The sequence below is a fragment of the Macrobrachium nipponense genome, chromosome 11 (assembly GCF_015104395.2).
Source record: "Macrobrachium nipponense isolate FS-2020 chromosome 11, ASM1510439v2, whole genome shotgun sequence".
Taxonomy (NCBI): domain Eukaryota; kingdom Metazoa; phylum Arthropoda; class Malacostraca; order Decapoda; family Palaemonidae; genus Macrobrachium; species Macrobrachium nipponense.
In genome coordinates this window covers 59978351-59998253 of record NC_061087.1, presented here as the reverse complement: position 1 = coordinate 59998253, position 19903 = coordinate 59978351, and the positions used below count along the sequence as shown (strand labels likewise).

Here is a 19903-nt window from a genome sequence, read left to right as displayed (position 1 = left end):
TGTTACAGAATAAGTTTATTGTGCAGATCAGACTTTGCTTCTGGATTTGCATCTAGAGACAAGGGGACTGTCACTGACTATACTCTTGTTTTTTTCCATTTGTCCATCCGCCTGTGGTGTTTTCGCATGGTAACACTGCGTCCCGGGCTTTAGATAGTAATGCTATGCTTCGAATTAGGATATTATTTAAAGCCCGGGACGCAGTGTTACCATGCGAAAACACCACAGGTGGATGGACAGAGGGAAAAAAACAGAGTATAGTCAGTGACCGTCCCCTTGTCTCTAGGTGCAAATCCAGAAGCAAAGTCTGATCCGCACAATAAACTTATTCTGTAACAAAATTTCTTGTAAACAGCAATCTAGCACCTTATCAGTGTCTTGAAAAGCAACTACCTAGGAAGAATGTGGACCAGTTCCATATTTCATATATTTTATTCATTAATTGAATTGTATTCTGCTTTTCTCCAACATTCCATTCTGGAGCACCCTAGTACCTTACCAGTATATGGACCCAGTCCTCTTGTCCATGGGGTTGGAGCTTGAATGCTCTTTTGTGAATTAAAGGATAAGGTAGGAACTACTTTATGGAGTTATATGTGTAGGCTTGTCATCATTTTGCAGGAACATGAAGTGGTATGAGTGGAGCCTTTTTGGTAAGTACCACTCATTCATGTCCCTGTAATCTTGTACAAAAAGGAGGTAATTTCGAATGATACTGTGGATTTTGAGTTGCTTGGATTTGATATCACTGGGAAAGCAGACCATTACTTTAAATACCTTTTCAATGGGAGAGGCATTGATTTCTTCTTTATCTGTGGTATGGAGGCTGAGGAAAATCCATGATAAGTGATAAAACTAGACTTGCCAGAGAGGTGGATTGATATGAAGTCACTGGGAATGTCAAGCAATCTCTAGAATGTGACCCTTGAGTTACAAAGGCCAATGTTAGTAGCTGAAGTGGTAGGTCCCAAAAGGTGGGTCCTGTAAGGGGAATGGTGACATCAGGGCACCTCTCACAGTGCACTGTAGGCATTTTATACGTGCTTTGCAGCATCCCTTTGGCCCCTAGCTGCAACCTCTTTCATTCCTTTTATGGAACTCTATTCATATTCTCTTTCTTTTGTGCTATAAGGTTTTCCTCCTGTTAAACTTTTCAAACTTCTTTACTCTTAATTTCCTTTGCAGTGTTGAATGACCTCATAGCTCCCAGCACTTGGACTTGGGCCTCAATTTTATATTCCATTCTACAGGCAGTCCCCATTTATCGGCGGACTCTGTTAATGGCAATCTGGTTTTATGGATCTTGTCTAGTGCCATAAAATCAGTTTCGGTTATCAGCACCATAAGGTTATGTGCCATAATATACCTGACAGAGGCACCATCTACTGAAACTTTGCACCATAAGCACCAAAAATCACTGAGTTTTAGTTGATGGCAGTTTTTGCTTTTCCAAAAGGTAGGTTGATCACTGTACTTTTAAATGTTTTGGTGGACTTGGACTTGGGAGCAGCTCTTTAAGGCAAACTTGAGGACAATTCTTGCCCTATGGTGGAGAGAGGATAATGGGCTCGATTTGTAGGTTTTTCACTTAGTCTTTGCAGGGGTGCAAAAACTGTATTTTTCCCATATTGAGTGAGAAAGCCCAAGGATTGGAGGCCTCTGCAAAGGCACATATACCATTTTTCTTTGAAGGATATCTTCATGGCAAACAGTTATAGAGGTTCATGGCAGAATTTTGAATAGACAGGGTGGCCAGTTGTTTTCATTTAGTAGAATTTAGCATACTTTCTTAGGATCCCAGTGAGCTGCTGAAGTACTACCTTCAGCCTTTTTATAGTGGCATGCATCCTATGATGCGCAGCAATGGCATAAGAGGAGTAGCAGTTTGTATCATATGATTACCATTATTTCGTGCCATAATATTTGAATGAATTTCACAAGAAAACTTACAGATCACTTGAATGGGCCATAAATGACTACGTATATGACAACATTTTTGGCTAAACTCACACCTCAACTCAAGATGGAGAGAGAATAGTTTCCCTTGATATTTCACATGGGAATGTACTACATCTCATCGTCCCAGTACATCTTGTACATATATATTTGCCCATAGATATACTTGGGGATTGTTGATGGTTTTAACTCATCTTTTATGATAGTATGTTAATTTATAATTTCACACAGTAAAGTTTAAAAAATTATTAGAAAGATGTACAACTCTAAAATGTACTACATCTTCCTGATAAATATTTGTCCATAAATGTTTGCACAATTGTAATTTTTCAAACTACAGCTAACGAAATTGGAACATTTGCAACAACAAAAAATAGCATATTTTTGAAAGTGTCTTGGAAAAGACCCATCACATGGTTTGGGATATTTACTTTCAGCTTCCTGTGGAGGGTACATAAAATTTTTATGATTTCTTTAATTGTATTATGTAAGTACACTTATATATCTTCCTCCGGCCAGTGCTTTTCTTTTTTAACTGGCTAAAATTAAAGTTTGCCAGTCTTGATGTAGTACCATTACCTAATGTATATGTAGCCTGGTCTGTAAAGGTTGAGATATTTCAAACTCCTGCTGGAGGGTATATATTCGAATCAAGGAGATGTACTTCTGTTCATGTTTGGTGATGAAAGGTCTGTGAAAGGAGGCTTGGTCCAGAGGGTGGCAATGAGTAACACCCACCAGTAGGCTGAAGTCTGAATATATATCTGCCAAGCAAGGCCTTCTGAGCTTTGGCACTGATGACGCTCCACTTGTATTTCTTCCCTTGTTGGTTGTGTGATGGTTTGGTTCTCTGCAGAAATGTTATATTTTGGATGTTTATCTTGACATCCTTGAAGAATGAAGCCAAGACTAGGGTGCCATAATGTTCAACGGCTTTTTATAGAGGCAGGCATGGCCATATTGATTTTAAGTGCCAAGGGTTTATGAAAATATCACTGGATCTACCAACCCTGTGGAAGACTTGAGCGCTCTAACAATTTGCATTTAGTAATTTATTGGCTTTTTCTCATGATAGGCCTGGCAATACTGAGTCCTTTTATTTATGCATGGTTTACTAAAAAACCATGCTGGGTTTACTAAGCCAGAAGAGGACAACCTTGAGCTCTGAAGGGAGAGCTTAGTCAGAAACTAAGTACCTTATTTAGTCAATCAGTTACATCATTTTAGTGGTAGGGCATAGTTGTAGGTCCATCAATCATGCAAGAAACAACCTGGTCTACCAATCACTCCAAGAAGTCAAAGTATGAAGGAAAGAATGGTCTTGAGAACAAAAAAAGTAACTGGTTGTTGACTAGGCATATGACGGAAAATCTTGCAGACCCTTATCCCTACATTAAGGGTCAGTTGCCTGATGCACCTTCTCCACTGCCTTCTTTCTAAGGCATCATCCTCCACCAAACCCTTTCTCTCCATATCTTTCTTAACTTTATCTTTCCATCTAATTCTTTGTCTCCCTCTCAATCTTCTTTTAACAGGTTCCTTCTAAGCCCTCTTCACTCCCTCCTCCTCATCATTCATCCTCAACACAAGTCCATGCCACATTGTCCGTGACACTCTTCTTACCTCTGTAATCTTTGATAAGCCTGCCCTTCTTATTTCATCATTTTCCAATCTTTCGAGCAGTGATATTCCCATAATCCGCCTTAGCATTCTCTTCTCTGTTCTCTCAAGCTTACTAACACTTTTCTTCTTAGAGCCCATGTTTCCGATCCATACACTAACACTAGTCTTATCACTGTGCTATAGCTCTTGTCTTTTAGCTTGATTGGCATTTTCTTATCACATTGTACTCTAGCTACCTCTCTCCACTTCCCCTTGCAGCTTTTATCCTACTGTCAACTTCAGCTTCACATCCCCACTTTGGCTTAAAGTAAATCCTAAGTATTTAAACTTTTAAAGCAGTGTCTTACCGAACAATTATACAGCTGTAGGTTCCCTACGAATGGCAGACAATAGATTCAAAACTTCCGCGGTGGCGCCGCCATCGTTGATGTAGGTGACGTCATCTCCCTCCACTCGAGGGAGCTACAGGTACAACTGTCCAGGTAACATCAATTCGTTCTCTGCTGGCTTCTGGTGAACATCGGTGGTCGGTGCAGACCTTTTTCTTCATTTGTTGGGAAGTATTATCTCTCCAATATCGGCGAAGTATTCAACTCCGTGTTTGTAGGATTGAAGCTGAATTTCTCTTCTGCAATTTTGTGGTCTTACCATCATGTCGGACTCTAGTCCTTCAGTAGTTAGGTTTTGCGCCGGAGGGTGCAAAACTAGCTGAGTTAAATTAATTTATGATTCGCGCACTAAGTGAATTAAGTGTAGGGGTTGTGAGTGCTCTAGAGAATCTACTTGTGATGAATGCAAGGATTGGAGTGAGCAACAGTGGAAAGTTTTTTTTTGTTCATGAAACTTATCCAGCAGATATATATATAGCTGTATTTCTCCGAAGTCCGACAGAATTTCAAAACTCCCGGCACACGCAATGGTCGGCCAGGTGGTTAGTACCCCTTCCCACCGCTGGGAGGCGGGAGTCAGGAATCATTCCCATTTTCTATCAGATTTTCTCTGTCGCCGGTGCTGATAACAACTGTTTTCAGTACCCCCGTCTAGGATTTTCGAAACTTCCTTGTTACTTAAGTATTCTGTTTGTCTTTTGGTTATTGAACGTGGATCGTGACTAGGCATACGCTGATAGTGGATTGGATTTTGAATTTGGTTTGGTTTTTTCTCTAACTAAGATGTCTGGGACTAGTTCAAGGAAATGGCAACATATTTGGAATGAAGAGTCAGAAAATAACAAATTAAAGCAAATAAAAACCTGATGTTGGAAAGTGGAGTTCATCATATCAGAGAGAGAGACATGATCAAGTAATTTTGACACGTCTCTGTATAGGTCATACCCGTCTGACACATGGACACTTAATGAGCAGCCCACACGACTCTGCTCCAGAGTGTTCAGAGTGCAAGGAGTTGGTAACAGTCAGATATGTCTTGTCCAAGTGTCCAAAGTATGACCAGCAGAGACTGTCAACTTTTGGAAATAAGACAATAAAAGAAATTTAGTCAGAATCTTTTACATTTTCGGTAGTTCCGATTTTGACTTTTCTGAGGAACTGCAATTTAATTGATAAAATATAAAACATTAGTGTTTTTAGTGAATTTTAAAACATTTCAAAAAGTTAAAACTAATTCTGAATTTTAATATACCGTTTTAGTATGTATGTAAGAGAACATGAGTAAATGTATTTATTGTGTGTGTGTTCTAGTATAAAAGTAATTGCCTTGGTGCAATTTATTTATTTATCCTGAATGACCAACTTGGTCCCAGCTCTGGCCTAAGAGCTAGACCTGGCATTTTATCTAATCCTTCGGGCCAGCCCTAGGAGAGCGGAAAATCAGCTCGGTGGTCTGGTTAAACTACTTTTATAATAATAATAATCCATGTAGAGGCACCCATTGTTCATATTCCAAGCCTTCTACTATGTAAGATGAGCACCGACCAGATGCAGTATTTCCCTGCAGTAGCTCTCTTACAAGGTAATGTACAACAGGTACTAACAGCGCTTTTGGGTATACTTTATTTTCAAGAATCATATGTTATTTTTTGAAGTAAAACTTACATCCACAGCCCCCCATCCTTGCAATGGGTAATCAGCTGTATAATTTTTTGGTAAGACACTGCAATAAAAATGGAATTTTCATTATAAAATGAAATCTTATTGCATACTTACCGAACAATTATTAATCAAAGCCCTCCCTCCTCCCCACAGGTGGATGGCGGGGCAGAACGAATTGATGTTACCTGGACAGTTGTACCTGTAGCTCCCTCGAGTGGAGGGAGATGACGTCACCTACATCAGCAATGGCGGCGCCACCACGAAAGTTTTGAATCTATTGTCTGCCATTCGTAGGGAACCTACAGCTGTATAATTGTTCGGTAAGTATGCAATAAAATTTCATTTTATAATGGAAATTCCATTTTTCTTTCCTGTTGTATAATCGAGCTTCTTCTTTCTTGTATGATTATTCTGCCCCTATCTTCTCTAGTGCTCACTAAAACCTCTGTTTTATTCACATTCACCTTTAAGCCACCCTTCTCCAAAGGTTCCACCCACTCTCCAACCCTTCTCTGTAGGCATATGACAGAAAATGGGTGACAGTTAACTCTGATGATGAATTAGTCACATGACTACTATAAGGATTGCATCATGATTGCCAGCTATGCCAAAATGCAGCAGTGAAAGCTTTGGATACTTTACATTATAATCTCATGTAGTCACACAAAAATTCTAAATATACCAAATTTTAAGGCCACTATCTCACTGTCAACAAGAGGTGGAGAGCTAAGGTCAGTTTTCTAATAGGCAGGAGGATAAGAATGCCAGTGTTTTAGTTATTGGCAAATATTAGGATGGGATTATGGTTAATTTTAGATAAACATAGTTCATATGAAAATAAGTTACTAAATTATAAGCTCCTACAGTATTGTCCAAATGTTTAAAAAAAAGTATCTTATGATGATAAAAACACTTGTTCATGTAAGATGTGTAACATTTCCATCTTTGTCTATGTCAATGTGACTTTGCAGCATTCACTTCAGGATCTGATGTCTCTACATACACGACTTAGGGCAGAAGAGACTTTAGGATTGGCAAGAATGCTTGTCTAGGAGAAAGACTGAAAGCAAGCCATTGGGTAGATGGGACTCTTTAGCCATGGTAGGCAACCCTTCTTAAAAGAAAGTTTCTAAATAGAAAACTTGTTCCCAACCCTGGACTGTGCCATAGCCATTATACCATAGCCTTCCATGGTCTTGGGTTTTAGTTCCCTTGCTTAAGGGAACAATCAGGCATTTATCCTCCTTTTTGTTTGCTTTCCAGTTTTTTTCAAAAGAGTGTAGGACAGGCTGATGAGAAAGCTAAAGATGCTTGGTGGATTATCAGGAAAGTGCCTTCGTTACCGAATCTTTTCCTTCTGAGCATTTTACTTATAAGTCCATTCAGACTGTCCTCCCCCAGTTGTTCTTGTTGACCAGTTGCTTCCGGCACTTTTTTCAATGATAATTGCAACATTTATTTACATTGTCAACAGATTTTTTTAAAATGTTAATATACTGTTATTGTTGATGGTTTTGTTTTTTATTATGTTGATTTTTACAATGTTACTGTTATGAGTTAATTTATTAGTTTTGATTCGGATTCTATGTTGCTAATTTTAATACTTTTGAGAGACATTGAACTGAACCCTGGGCCTATTAGTCATTGCAGCAAGAAATTTGCTAAGGACTTTTCTCAAATATTTGGGCTTGAGGTTAAATTTTCTTGACATCCAGAGTTGTGCCTATAGCTACCATTTGATGTTTTATCTGAGACCTTTGTTAGTACTAAAAAAGTCTAAGTAGGAAAAAGGCAAATGCTGAGTTTTTAATCCAGGTGTTTGGTACCCTTGACTTTATCGTTGTAACATCACACACACGCAAGATATGGCTGTATACTCTCAAGTCCAGATAACCAATTTATTATCAAAGATTTGGAGTGTAGTTGCCATGAAGTTCTTTGTTATATAATTTTTCAGTAAGTTCTACAACGTTTATGTATTTGCTGTTTACCGTAATCGAAATATCAACAATTCTACAGTTGACTGTCTTTTGGATAGGGTTAGTATGGCTCAGTCGCATAATTCAAAAGGAGTGGCTAACTTCAAATTACAATGGCCGGTCTTCTCTTGAGTTCTGTGTAGCCTCCGATTTTGTCCAGCTAACTGAGGAACCTGTGCACATTTCTGGTAATAGATTAGACCTCATATTCACAGATGTTCCAGCTGTTGTGAAGTTCAAAGTCTGTGAATATATGGACATTTCTGATCATTGCGCCATTGAGATAGCCATATCTGTCAATCAGAATATTCCTAATTCCACTCTGTAGTAGTACTACTGGGAAAATGGTCTGGTTGAAATCCAGAGCCAATTGGGATCACATATTGAAGCTTGACAGCTATATTAGATCCTGATCCTGGAATGTTAAATGAAATGCAAGTGGCTATTCTAATTAGATATGTCCCTAGAAAAGTCATCACATTTATGACACATGACCAGCTATGGTTTGATGATACATGAACATGTTTACCGTGCCTGCGATACTCATCACTTTCCTTCTCAGAGTCTGAAAGGTTGGAGGTTGAAAAGTAGTAGAGAGAGAATGGTGTTAATGTTTGGCCGTGGGGACCCTTGGACGGGTATGTTCTAGTCAGTTGAGTATAACTTTTGGGTTTTTGCTTTGGCAGTACTTTGGAATGTTACAGAGAAAGCTTGCAAGACCTCGGTGGACGGGATTATTTTCCTGGTGTCACGCAATTGTGAACGTTCTGCATCATAGCTCCCACCCTCCAGCTTGCTTGGCGGACTGGAGCACAGGCCACTTGAGTCAAGCAGGCACATAATCGGTTACTGAATTTGATTACTTTGAATTCCTTATAATTCTACTAATGATTTCTTTTTGAGTAATCGGTTATTTGTTGATATTCTTTTATATTAATGTCGGATTTACTTTCAGTTTTTAATATGAAAACTATTAGAAGGTAAACGTACATTTACGATATTCTAAATGCATATGAATATAAGAAATGCTATCATATATTTGTAAATTATATTTACTCGTTTATCACTAATTCGAGAATAAAAGCTTTGAGACTTTAATGCGAAAACTACTTGTTGATATAAGTCTTTTATTTTAGAAAATATATGTGTACTTACATTCTTTTTACATACGTGTCTGAGTATATGAAGTGCTAATGTTATTCATACATTATGAATGTTTTCAGACATAAATTCCAGAATTTCCTATAGTGATATATAAAGTATGTAGTTAGTAATCTATTAATGATCGATTATTTTCATGAAAGTAATCAGTAACCAAGATTAACAGAGACTCCGTGTAGCCTCCCACCTCCCACATCTGATGCCAATTCTCTCCTACTAGCCCTCCTATCTTATCCATTTGCTCCTGCGCCTGGCTACCTTGTTTCTTTTTCCTAAACAAAGGTCGCTGTCGTGCTTCCCGCACCGGGGAGAAAACATACTGGAGGTCCAAGGGAGACTGGTAGGGCCTGCCCACGGGCAGTCGCCTCCTCTGTCGATTCTGTGGTGCCAGCCCAGGTTTCGAATGAACGCCGCTGCAGTCATGCGTGTCCGACTCCTCACAATCGATGTTCAACTCATGACTCGGCTGATTCGAGAGCTTAGGGAGAAGAACTTAAATCAAAGGAGGGAATTTGGGTACCTACGCCAATAGGGTCCCTGAAGAAAGAAGAAAGTTTTTTTTTTTTGTTTTTGTTTTTGGCATAAAGGCAAAATGATGATAAAAAATCATACTTATTGGTTATTTATACTAGTGTGTCAGTTATGTCGTATTATTTCCAAATTGACCTTTACTTACAGTATGGCAATGAATGTACTTCAAAAATTAGCATATGGGGGAATCAACAAAACTAAGGACATTTTGTGATACAGATAGAACTAGTAGGGATGTATCTGGGCCTTTTTTTAAAATTTATTGAGTATATATCTTTCATAAAATCCTTGTAGTTTTCTGTTCATTGTGATAAGGCATTGATTACAATTTTGAGGAAGGAATAAAACTTATTTCATTCATGTGTTGTAACGATGATATCCAATGCAGAATAGCAGTAGTTTTCAGTATTCAACAATATAGTTCTGATACTGGAGTAAGGAGCCTAATATTTTTGGATGTACAAGAGGTCGTAAGAGGCCTGCAAGTCCTACACCTGTTGCCTCTAGCATTGAGAGCTGAAACCCACAAGTTGGAGTTTTAAGGTCATGCTGATTATGTCTTACTACATCACTACCTGTTCTATCTCTTTGTGTGAACTGTCGAACCTTCTTTAGTGGTCAAGGAATAACTGAATAATCGTAAATTCACGCGAGGCAAGAAAATTATGGTTTTTGGCGACATCTTTCTCAGCTCAAATTTATTTCATTGTCATTTATGGTCAATTCAGTTCTACATAAGGAGTATTTGCAGTAATCTTAGGTGTTTGTATTATGAATATTTTTTTTCTCTTTTGTTTTGAAACTCGGAAATTGAGTCTTTGATAGGTAGACGTCTTACTTCGAAATGCAGTGGAGGATTATAGTTAGTATGTTTCAAGAATCAAATAAAAGAATTCACAGTATTTATTAGTTTTAGAATTTTTTTTTTTATTTCATATAAATTAAAAGAAAATTTTTATTCTTGCAAAATATTTGCCAATGCTCATCTCGACATGTTGTAAATCTCATTCATATAATATTAATATGTTGTTGTTCACTGATTTATGACCAGGTTATTTTCTGCAACGATGACTGCCGTATCAAAGGCCTGTCTGAAGACCACTGGTTAGAATGCAAGTTGCTTCCATCGATGAAGAGTTTGAAGTTTGGTCCAGTGTGCTCAGTTTACAAGATGCTTAGAAATTTCACACTTAAAGATATTAGGGATTTCAGAAAAAAACTGAAAAGGGAGAAACCAGAGGACCCTGTTAACTTAGGCTGCGACAATAAAGGGATGTATAACTCTCAGTCATATCGAGCTGTTTATGGCCTTATGGGTGATGAGGAGACTTTGAACGATCAACAAATTCTCATAAATTGTCAAATAGCATTTATTTTTACAAAATTACTTCATATGTCAGAAAGATTTTTCGTGAACTCCAGAAGAGAACCCTTCACTCCAACCAGAGAGGACTTCATTGCTGCAGGATCAGTGGTACTGTCTCATATCTTCAAGTGCCATTTCAATCTCATCGGAGTCACGGATTGCAGAGTAATTATTAATTATTATATACCATGTATATCACTATCATGACTACATTATCTTGATTTTCATATTTCATATTAAATGCTACTCGGAAACCAAGACTAACCTGTTTTTTATTTGATAATTGTTTATTTACCCAGATGGAGAAGGATGTTGGTGCCGGAATTTTCCCCACATTAGCTTTAATCAACCACTCCTGTGATGCGAATCTTAAGTTCTACACATTTGGAAGGACGATGGTCGTGAGAGCAATTAGGCCTATTCAAGCTGGAGAAGAACTAACTGTCGCTTACGGAACTTGTTTTGAGAACAGCAACTTACTAGAGAGAAGGAGAATGTTAGTGAAGTACCAGTTCACTTGTTCTTGCGAAGCGTGCGTTAACGACTGGCCTACCTACGATAGACAAGACCAGATGAAACTCAGGGAGACTAGACTGGCACCTCGAGTCCGTAGAGGTATCAGCGAAGCTGTGCTGAAGGCTTCAGCTATGGCAGTACAGATCAGACGACTAGCCGAAAGCGATTATGAACTTAACGAACAGGATTACAAAGAAATGTGCAAAGCTAGTACATTGGTTCACAGAGAGCTAATGAGAGATTGCCAATGCGTACATGACGTAAGAAATTCACTGTTACTGTGTTTCATTAATGTAAGTATCCCCGAATAGTCGCTTAAAATGCACTGACAAGATAGATTGAATGTAATCGTATCTCCGGGCAAATACAAAATATAAGTTCCGTTAATGGAATTAGACTCACCTGCGCTAATGCTGTAGTTTGATTAACGCTAACAGTAACTTGAAAAATCTTATCAGTGTTTCATTTTGGTACAGGCAAAATAGTTTTTTACAATGTTTTGATTTTAACAAAAAGCCACATACGATATTTGAAAACATAGCAGTTTCCTTAAATTATGCAGTGGCATACTGTAAAAAAGCGGAAATCCCGAAAGAATTTACAAAAAATTCTAATTTTAGGTGGATAGGTTCACCTACAGGTTCGAATTTTAGATTTTTTAATAGGTGCAAAGAATTTTCATTTTAAAGTCGGTCTTGTCACTAAGAAATCTGTAGTTTCTTCTGTTAATTCTTAAAAAAATTTAGCATGCCGTATTTTAAATTCAATTTACCCGTTCACAGAGGAACATTAGCTGGAGACTCATTGTATAGTATAAAGGCCGGAAATTCAAAACTTCAAAACATAGCGTTGTAGTCGTAATGTTTTATTTCTAAACCCTTATTACAAATTAATTAAAATATAACAGGGGTGTCAAGTTTTACCATGATTCTCTCTCTCTCTCTCTCTCTCTCTCTCTCTCTCTCTCTCTCTCTTGCCAATTTACAATGCTACCTGAACCAATTCCTTAGTAAAAAGAACTAGGCATGTTTTTTAATAGCATCCATTGAATAACCTTGGTCTTTCTGAAACTTAGATTTCATACTATTTAAAATTTGGGTCAAAATGACATAGAATTCAATAACTAAAAAGTATTTTTTGTGATCAGAGGCTTTAGATAAGAGTTGAAGAGAATAGATTGCGCATATTCCACAGAAAATTCTTTAAATAATGTACTTTTGGATAATAAATATCGGGTATACAATCTAAAACTGGTGGCGTATTTAGCCAAACTATAAATCCCTGAAGTTCATAAAAACTATTACACTTCATACTGCGTAAATAAAGTATTTGACTGAAGATTGAAAGTTCATCTACAGGTGACAGATATTCAGGCTTATTATTTATTTAAACATTTTTAATTAAAGCATAGCATAAAACTACAGCAAGACAGTACTAAAAGTTTTGACAGCAAGAGAAAATTTGGGGCGGTTAAAAAGTAAAAGAAAGCAGAATTTTTAATAGTTTAAATATGTATTAGAAAAATCTTGTTAAGGTTAAAACTTTGTCGTTAAGAGTCTCTGTTAAATCAGATTTTAATCGAAACTATTGACTTAACGAGGGATGGCAGTCACTGAAGTGGCAGGAAGGTTGCGTCAACTCCTTTACAATGGGGGTTGTAAAACTAGGCTGCGGAGTTAGTTCAGAGAAATATTATTTCTCTCCAGTACTCCCCTTGTTACTTATGATACGGGTTTTGTGATTCAGGTGAAAACAACGAATAGTATTTGAGAATGACGCACCAAATAGGGAATGTCTTTTTAACGTTTTTTTTTTCTTTTTTGGTAAAACTATTATGACTAAATATTTTAAGTTCTATTTTGCATTTTATCAAGCATCTCACGGTAGCATCTTATGTGAAATGTTTTATTCGAACAGGAATCTTTGCAAATGGACATTTTAGTAGCACTGCTAATATTCATCGTTGAACGAGTTGAGTTAATGAAGGTTACTCAACCTTAAGTAACTTCCATTATATTGATTACAATCCTTAACTATAACATAGGAAATTTTTTGAAAATACACAACACAACAGTTTGAAATGTTAGATTTATAGACATATCCATCGAGACATTAATGGCAGTCACCTTGTAATGAGTCATGATTTACACCTCTCACGATAACTTGCGTCTAAAGGCATGTTCCTGACTGTTTAGAATTGAGAAATTGTTGTAAGATAAGACTTTAACTGAGTAATGCTTCAATTCGGAAATTCCAGCAATAATAATACATACAGCTCAGCTTTTAACTCTCATTCTTTTAATAGTCGTAATATCTAGGGAAAAGTATAAACTGAATTCATTGCCATTCTGAGTTTTGTAGAAATAAAAAATTAAACGTTAATATTGGATAAATAAATTTGTTTTAAAAGGTAAATGGAAATCAATTTTATTTTTTTATTCAGAAAAGATTGTTCATTAATTTGATTTGGTGACCTTTTTTTTTTTAATTCAGCATTTTTGTTATTCTAATATTACAGTGCTCACTGCTATTACATGATATTACCTGTACGACATTTACTTTGTGCTCAATTACAGAAAAGGATATTGACTGTAATATGAAGACCTTAGACATACATACATATTTTAAAGGCTTCTGTGATTCAATTATTCATGTAAATAAACCCTTTTGAAAAAAAATTCTAGTTTTTCTAAGTATTCCGTTGAATGTTCAGTAATCTTATTTTTCTCATGGTTTGTTTGTTTATATCTCCAACTTTGCTTTTGTTTGCGCTTTGTACTAGGATTGGCTTTTATTCTGTGTGGGGTAAAACAAAAACTGTAGACTTATTGCCTCCTAAATACAGATATTGTGGTATATTCTCTATATATAAAAGATTTACATCAAGTAGCTACATTTTCTTAATGGTAATTTAGCAGTACTTGATTAAGACGAGGTATGATCTTGAAATGATACTTTATTAGTGAACTACAACGGTAGTTATTTCTATTAATTTTTGGCCAATCAGCAGCCAGGAAACTTAGGCAATAACCAACGGACAAATCGTGCAATTTCTTTATATTAGCTTTTATAGCTCTTACAGAGAAGAGAATAAGGTGTGTTCTCTGTTGGCGTAAGAATCGCGGAATTTGGCGACATACCATCTGAAACTGGCGACGACCTGTCCTTGTGGTGTGAGAAACGCAGGCTTTACAGTGCTACCCACCCCTGAGAGTTGACCAGGGCGTTGCAAAGGGCATCCCGCCCTTGAAAATTGGACTGGAGGAGTAATGTGGTCGGGCAATTATGCTGGTGTCAGGTGATCGAAAGCAACCCAATCTATCATGCCGCGTATGTTGATGAAGGCTTTCTACCTTTGGTCGCGGAGCTTCTAGGGGCCAGTGTAAAGCTGGGTCAAAGGCAAACTAACAGCATCGGTTCTGATGAATACATGTGTTGCCTAGTGTAGATCCTTCAGGATAAAGGTCTTCTAGGTTGGCTCGTAGGATGAGTGGTAATGGGCGAATTTTCCAGTGATAGTCTGGAGTCGGATGATGTCAGATGAGGTGTTATTTCTGGGGAAGTTTTAGCCATGGCCCGAAGTCTGAGTACTAGGTCGAGGAGTTGGAGCAAGACATGAGGGCTGCTTTCAAAGTGCAATGGAACCTCTCGATCATGCATTGGACTCGGGATGGTAGGCGGTTGTGTGATGCAACTGGGTGCCGAAGGTAGTGCCTTGGTCAGTGGTGATGTGATCGTGTATGCCGAATCTGGAAACTCATGATGAGAGGAGAGTACTGGTACATTCTACTGCAGAATCATGTGTCATAAGGGCAGCTTCAGGCCATCTTGTCAAGCAGTAAACCATTGTGAGTTGGTAACAATGGCCTTTGGAGCGCAGGATGGGTCCACTACAATGTTGATGTGGACATGGACAAAACGGTGTTGAGATTGATGAAAGGAGCTTACACCTGAATTTGTGTGACATGGATTTTGGAGAGTAGGCAGGAAGTACATTCACAGGTCCACGCCTTGGCATCTTTTGATATGTCGTGCCAGATGACTCACTTCTTCAGGAGGGTTGCTGTAGGTTATCCTGAAGGGGGTGCCAGACAGTGGACAATGTCGAAGACTTGACATGTAAGTGACTGTGGGATCCTGGGCTGTGGGCAGCCGGTGCTGACACCACAGAGGATGCAGGTGGGGTTATTGTTGTTGAGGGGGACATCGTGCCATTGCAGATACAATAAAGGGGTCTTGCAGGCACTGAGCTCTGGATCCTCCTGTTGCTTGTCCACCAACTGGCTGTGATCAAGGCTGGTGTGTACTACACCGATGGAGATTCTGGGGAGGGCATCAGTGACTGGGTTGTGTTTCCCAGGGACGCGAGGAAGCGGGCAATTGAATTGTAAAGCCCTGTCCACTGTTTCTCTGCTTCTGATGTCACAACAAACAAAGCTTGATTGTGTGGATGGGGCTAAAGGGTTTTGACAAGATCCCTTATAGGCACATCTAAGTGAGCACATCATTTTGTGCTGTAGCATGTACACCTGTTTGTACTACACTTCCTGATTTTTATCAGCAAATGTACCCAAGATCAATGGATCAGATTTGTATCTCTGCCAAGTGGACAACTTGCCATACCCACTAAACTGGTATGTGGAATCATCATGTGATAGGTATGCCAAGAGATTTTGTACAAGCAGAGGGGACTTGTCAAGCTCATGCAACTGATGGGGAACTACTTTCAGTGTTGTTATGGTCAGTCACACTGTCTTTAATTCTGGAATGCTGAGGTGAAGGTCCATATTGGAAAGCAGCCAAGAGTGGCATGGATGGCACCTTTCCCATCCATAGTCTACTCAGCTGTGAATTACATGAACCTTCCTGGATTGATATTATTAAGGATGTAGGTGTTGTCATTCTCTGAGAAACATTGCAATTCATTTACTATAATATATGTGACAATTGTTTCAACAGTGTCCTATCCTATGCTGTCACCAGATGCATGCAAATTATTCACCAGTTGTTTGGATTGTGTTGCATGATGAACAAAGAGGCCAGTTCTGATGTGCTTTGGAGTATTCTTCCTTCCCTGTGATGCAACATAGCTAGTGGTCTGGCATATATTCAGGATTTGTTGATAGTTGTTGTGAGATTGTCATATGCAGAATGACCTGGCGTGGACTGCAAATCTGCTGTTATTTTAGAAGCTATAGTATTGAGTGAAATAAGAACAGATTTTTCTGGATTTGGTTCCTCAATGTTCATCATATAGACAAGTTTGCTTGTTGCTGTTTTCAAAGCCTCGACAGCCTCTACTGTAGAGATGGCACCAAACCAGGAGTGGTTGATTTCTGCTCATTTGCTGCTGGAAGCATATGGTATTGCAAAAATGCACAATGAGTTTGCTTTAGGTAATGTGATCTCATGGAATTATCCACATCTAACTTGCTCAGTAAAGATATCTACGTTGGGGTGACATCATCCATGCTATATACATTTGCATTATTGAATCCTATCTGCAGCATATTGGTCTGTATGTCCAATGGGAATTGTAGATGAACAGCATTGTTTTCTATAGATATACCAGATGCTTGAGATGTAATTACTCTTTTGGCATCTGTTCTACAAGTACTGTGATAGTGGGCTTCAAAGGTAATCAGGTCATTTTCACCAATTCTGCTTTTCAATTCATAATCATGTAAAACATGTTTGTGAATTGCATCACTAGCATTCTAACTTTAGACTTGGTGCGCTACCTTTTTCTTCTTTCTTGTTTGGCAGTATATGCCCTTCCAATCTACATTTTAAACCAATCTGAGTCAATGTAGAAGTTTCTGGTTTTGAATCTGCCTTCATTAAACCTGATTCATTTCCTCTGGCATTCTCCGCTCTGTCTACTACTACTCTAAATGTTTATCTTACTCGTGAATGAGGAGTAACAAGTATTTTGCCACTTAGGTTTGTGTCCAAATAGATCACCAATGTGACTCGAGATGCATAATACTCTAAGATGTATCATTGTTTGCAGCTCTTGTGGAATATGTTTCATTCACCTTTGTACAGCAATCAGAAGAGCTTTGTAAAAACAGATTGGAAGTACTCTTTTGACAAAAGATACACAATTCCCAGTTCATTAAGAGCTTTTGGAATTTGGTTTGGATAACTGGTACAGGCTCCATGTTATCAGTATATAAGACTGCAGATTTGAAGCATGTCAAGATCATGGAATACCATTGTTACTAATATAGTTTTCAATGCAGTGGCTACTGTGATACAGACACATGTATATTTTGAAACATCCATATTATCTTCTGCTTTCCCACAGTTATCCCTAGATTAAGGGGTTGGTTGCCTGATGCGCCTTTTCCTCTGCCTTCTGTCAAAGGCCTCATCCTCCACCAAACCACCTCTGTCTATATCTTCCTTCACTTTATCTCGCCATCTAATTCTCTGTTTCCCTCTCGATCTTCTTCCTCTAACAGGTTCCTCTGAAGCCCCCTTCCCTCCCTCCCTCATTATCCATCCTGAACACATGGCAGTAACATCTCAATCGTGACTCTTTTCGCCTCTGTAATCTTTACTGAGCCTGCCTTCTTATTTCATCCTTTTCCAATCTCTCAAACAACAATATTCCCATAATCCATCTCCGCATTCTCATCTCTGTTCTCTCAAGCCTTGCTTCCTCTTTTCTTCACAGAGCTCATGTTTCCAACCCATACATGGACACTGGTCTTATCACTGTGCTATGGATCTTGACTTTTAGCTTGAGAAAATATCCATTGAAGTCTTATGCTATGTTCAGACATTCACGTATCAAGACACGCAGGCCCACGCACTGAGGGAAATTCAACGTAAATGTGCCGTAAATCATACGTAACTACGTCAGGTGTCGGCACGGCCATTACACACCACTCGGGCGTATGTGGGGAGCCACGGATCTTTGGACCTACTCAAAACTATACGTGGGCGGCCATGCCAATTGTCACTTAGCGTGGCTCGACCAGCATAGCATGGTGCCAACACGATGGTGGTCTTGTTGTGGCGGCGAGCGTACGTGTGATCTGAGCCTGCTTAAAGGTTCCCGCCTTGCACCACGTGTATCTCCAATTGGTGCAGGAGCAGAGGCAGCAATACCACCTCTCTGCAGGTACCCAGGATGACAAAGTTAACGCTGTGCACTTGGATAAAAGCGGTGAGCGGCCGGCTTGCGGGTCAGTTGTGTTTAGATATTATATTTCATGTATGTGTGGATGTGTATACTTATATTTACTGTATGTTTGTATGCTTGTGTCATGTGTCATTGTAAACCTTTAGAATAAATAAATATATATTTGCAATATCATATCGGGCTCTCTACTACTTCCAATTACTAAGTATTGATGAGAAACGAATATCATAAAATTGAAAAAGTTTTTTTTTTTTTTTTTTTTTTTTTTTTTTTTTTTTTTTTTTTTTTTTTTTTTTTTTTTTTTTATTAGAGTAAGTGTAACACATAAAAGTACGCAAATAAAACGAAAAAGAGCATCTAAATACAGATTCTTGTATTATAAATGAATACACAGCACTATATGTAAAATATAGGGAAAGAAATATAAATAGTGCAGACATAAATAAGACGAATAGATGTGACAAATATCGTAGAGAAAATAATGTCTAAAATATAGAAGCACCATATCGGAATATCAATATTGATTGAGTATTACGAAGTTTCTAAATAAACTGGAAAATAGTACGCATAATATTGTAATTCGAACTCAATACACGAACAAATATTCAAGTGAATACAGTGAGGCAAACAATAAAGAATACAGGAAAGTAACTAAATCTTGTTCTTCTACCATAAAAAAATGCAAGCTTAAAACAATGTAACAAATAACGAATAGAAAAATATTTCAAAAACATATAATTAGCATGTCACAAAATCAATGTTAAGTAAATATCACGAAGGGTCTAAAAACCTGGAAATTAGTACACAAATATGTAAGTCGATCTAAATACATGAACAGATATTTAAGTAAATACTGTGAAATAAACAAAGTATACAGGATAGTAACTAAATCATATTCTCCTGCCAATGTTGCGTTGCTCTTTGGCATTCCTGGTTGCAGTGAGATGACAGCGTCTGCAATCACATGTTAGCAGCTTGGCCCTTTAATAGCTGAGGTTTAACCCCTGCAGTACGCAGGGACATCGTGAGGTTGAGGCTTGGCCTTAATGCACCACGTTACACATAATACGTAGTACGTCGGTGTTATGTGCTCTGCCATGCACAATATACTTTTGGGTGTGTCGCCGCTTGTCGGGCCACTCCCGGTAAACGTCACGATGGGTTGCGCACTGCGTACATTTGCGGCGCACTATAATTCACCTGCTTTACGCACTTCGACCTGTGTCACGTATCTAGTTGATCGTGGCTATGTCACCACGCGTATGGCTACGACCTGAGCATACGTGCCTTTGATACGTAAATGTGTGAACTTAGCATCAAAGTGTGCTGTTATATGCATCTCTGGTATGTATATGATAAGTAGAACCAATTTACTATATATAAAAAGAGAAATCAAAGCACATCTCATTGCGATATACATTTTTGTAACAATGGCGACTGTAATGACATATGGATATTACATCACATCATAAATCTAATAAAGGACTATTTTTTTCTGAATACAGTATCTACTTATTTTCTGCTTATAAATAAGTAGGTACCAATTGATGATCTACTGGAGTTTTTG

At 38.2% G+C, this 19903-nt stretch overlaps 1 protein-coding gene across 1 annotated transcript in view; it reads left to right on the top strand.

Annotated features, from left to right (window-relative positions):
• The window catches only part of LOC135206250 (SET and MYND domain-containing protein 4-like), a 43794-nt gene extending 31750 nt beyond the window's left edge, over positions 1-12044 (top strand). The window contains exons 4-5 of the mRNA XM_064237636.1: positions 10353-10832; positions 10967-12044. Coding sequence (XP_064093706.1) covers positions 10353-10832; positions 10967-11494 — 1008 coding nt within the window. The 3' untranslated portion in view covers positions 11495-12044. The remainder of the gene's footprint in view (positions 1-10352; positions 10833-10966) is intronic.
• The last annotated feature ends 7859 nt before the right edge of the window (positions 12045-19903 follow it).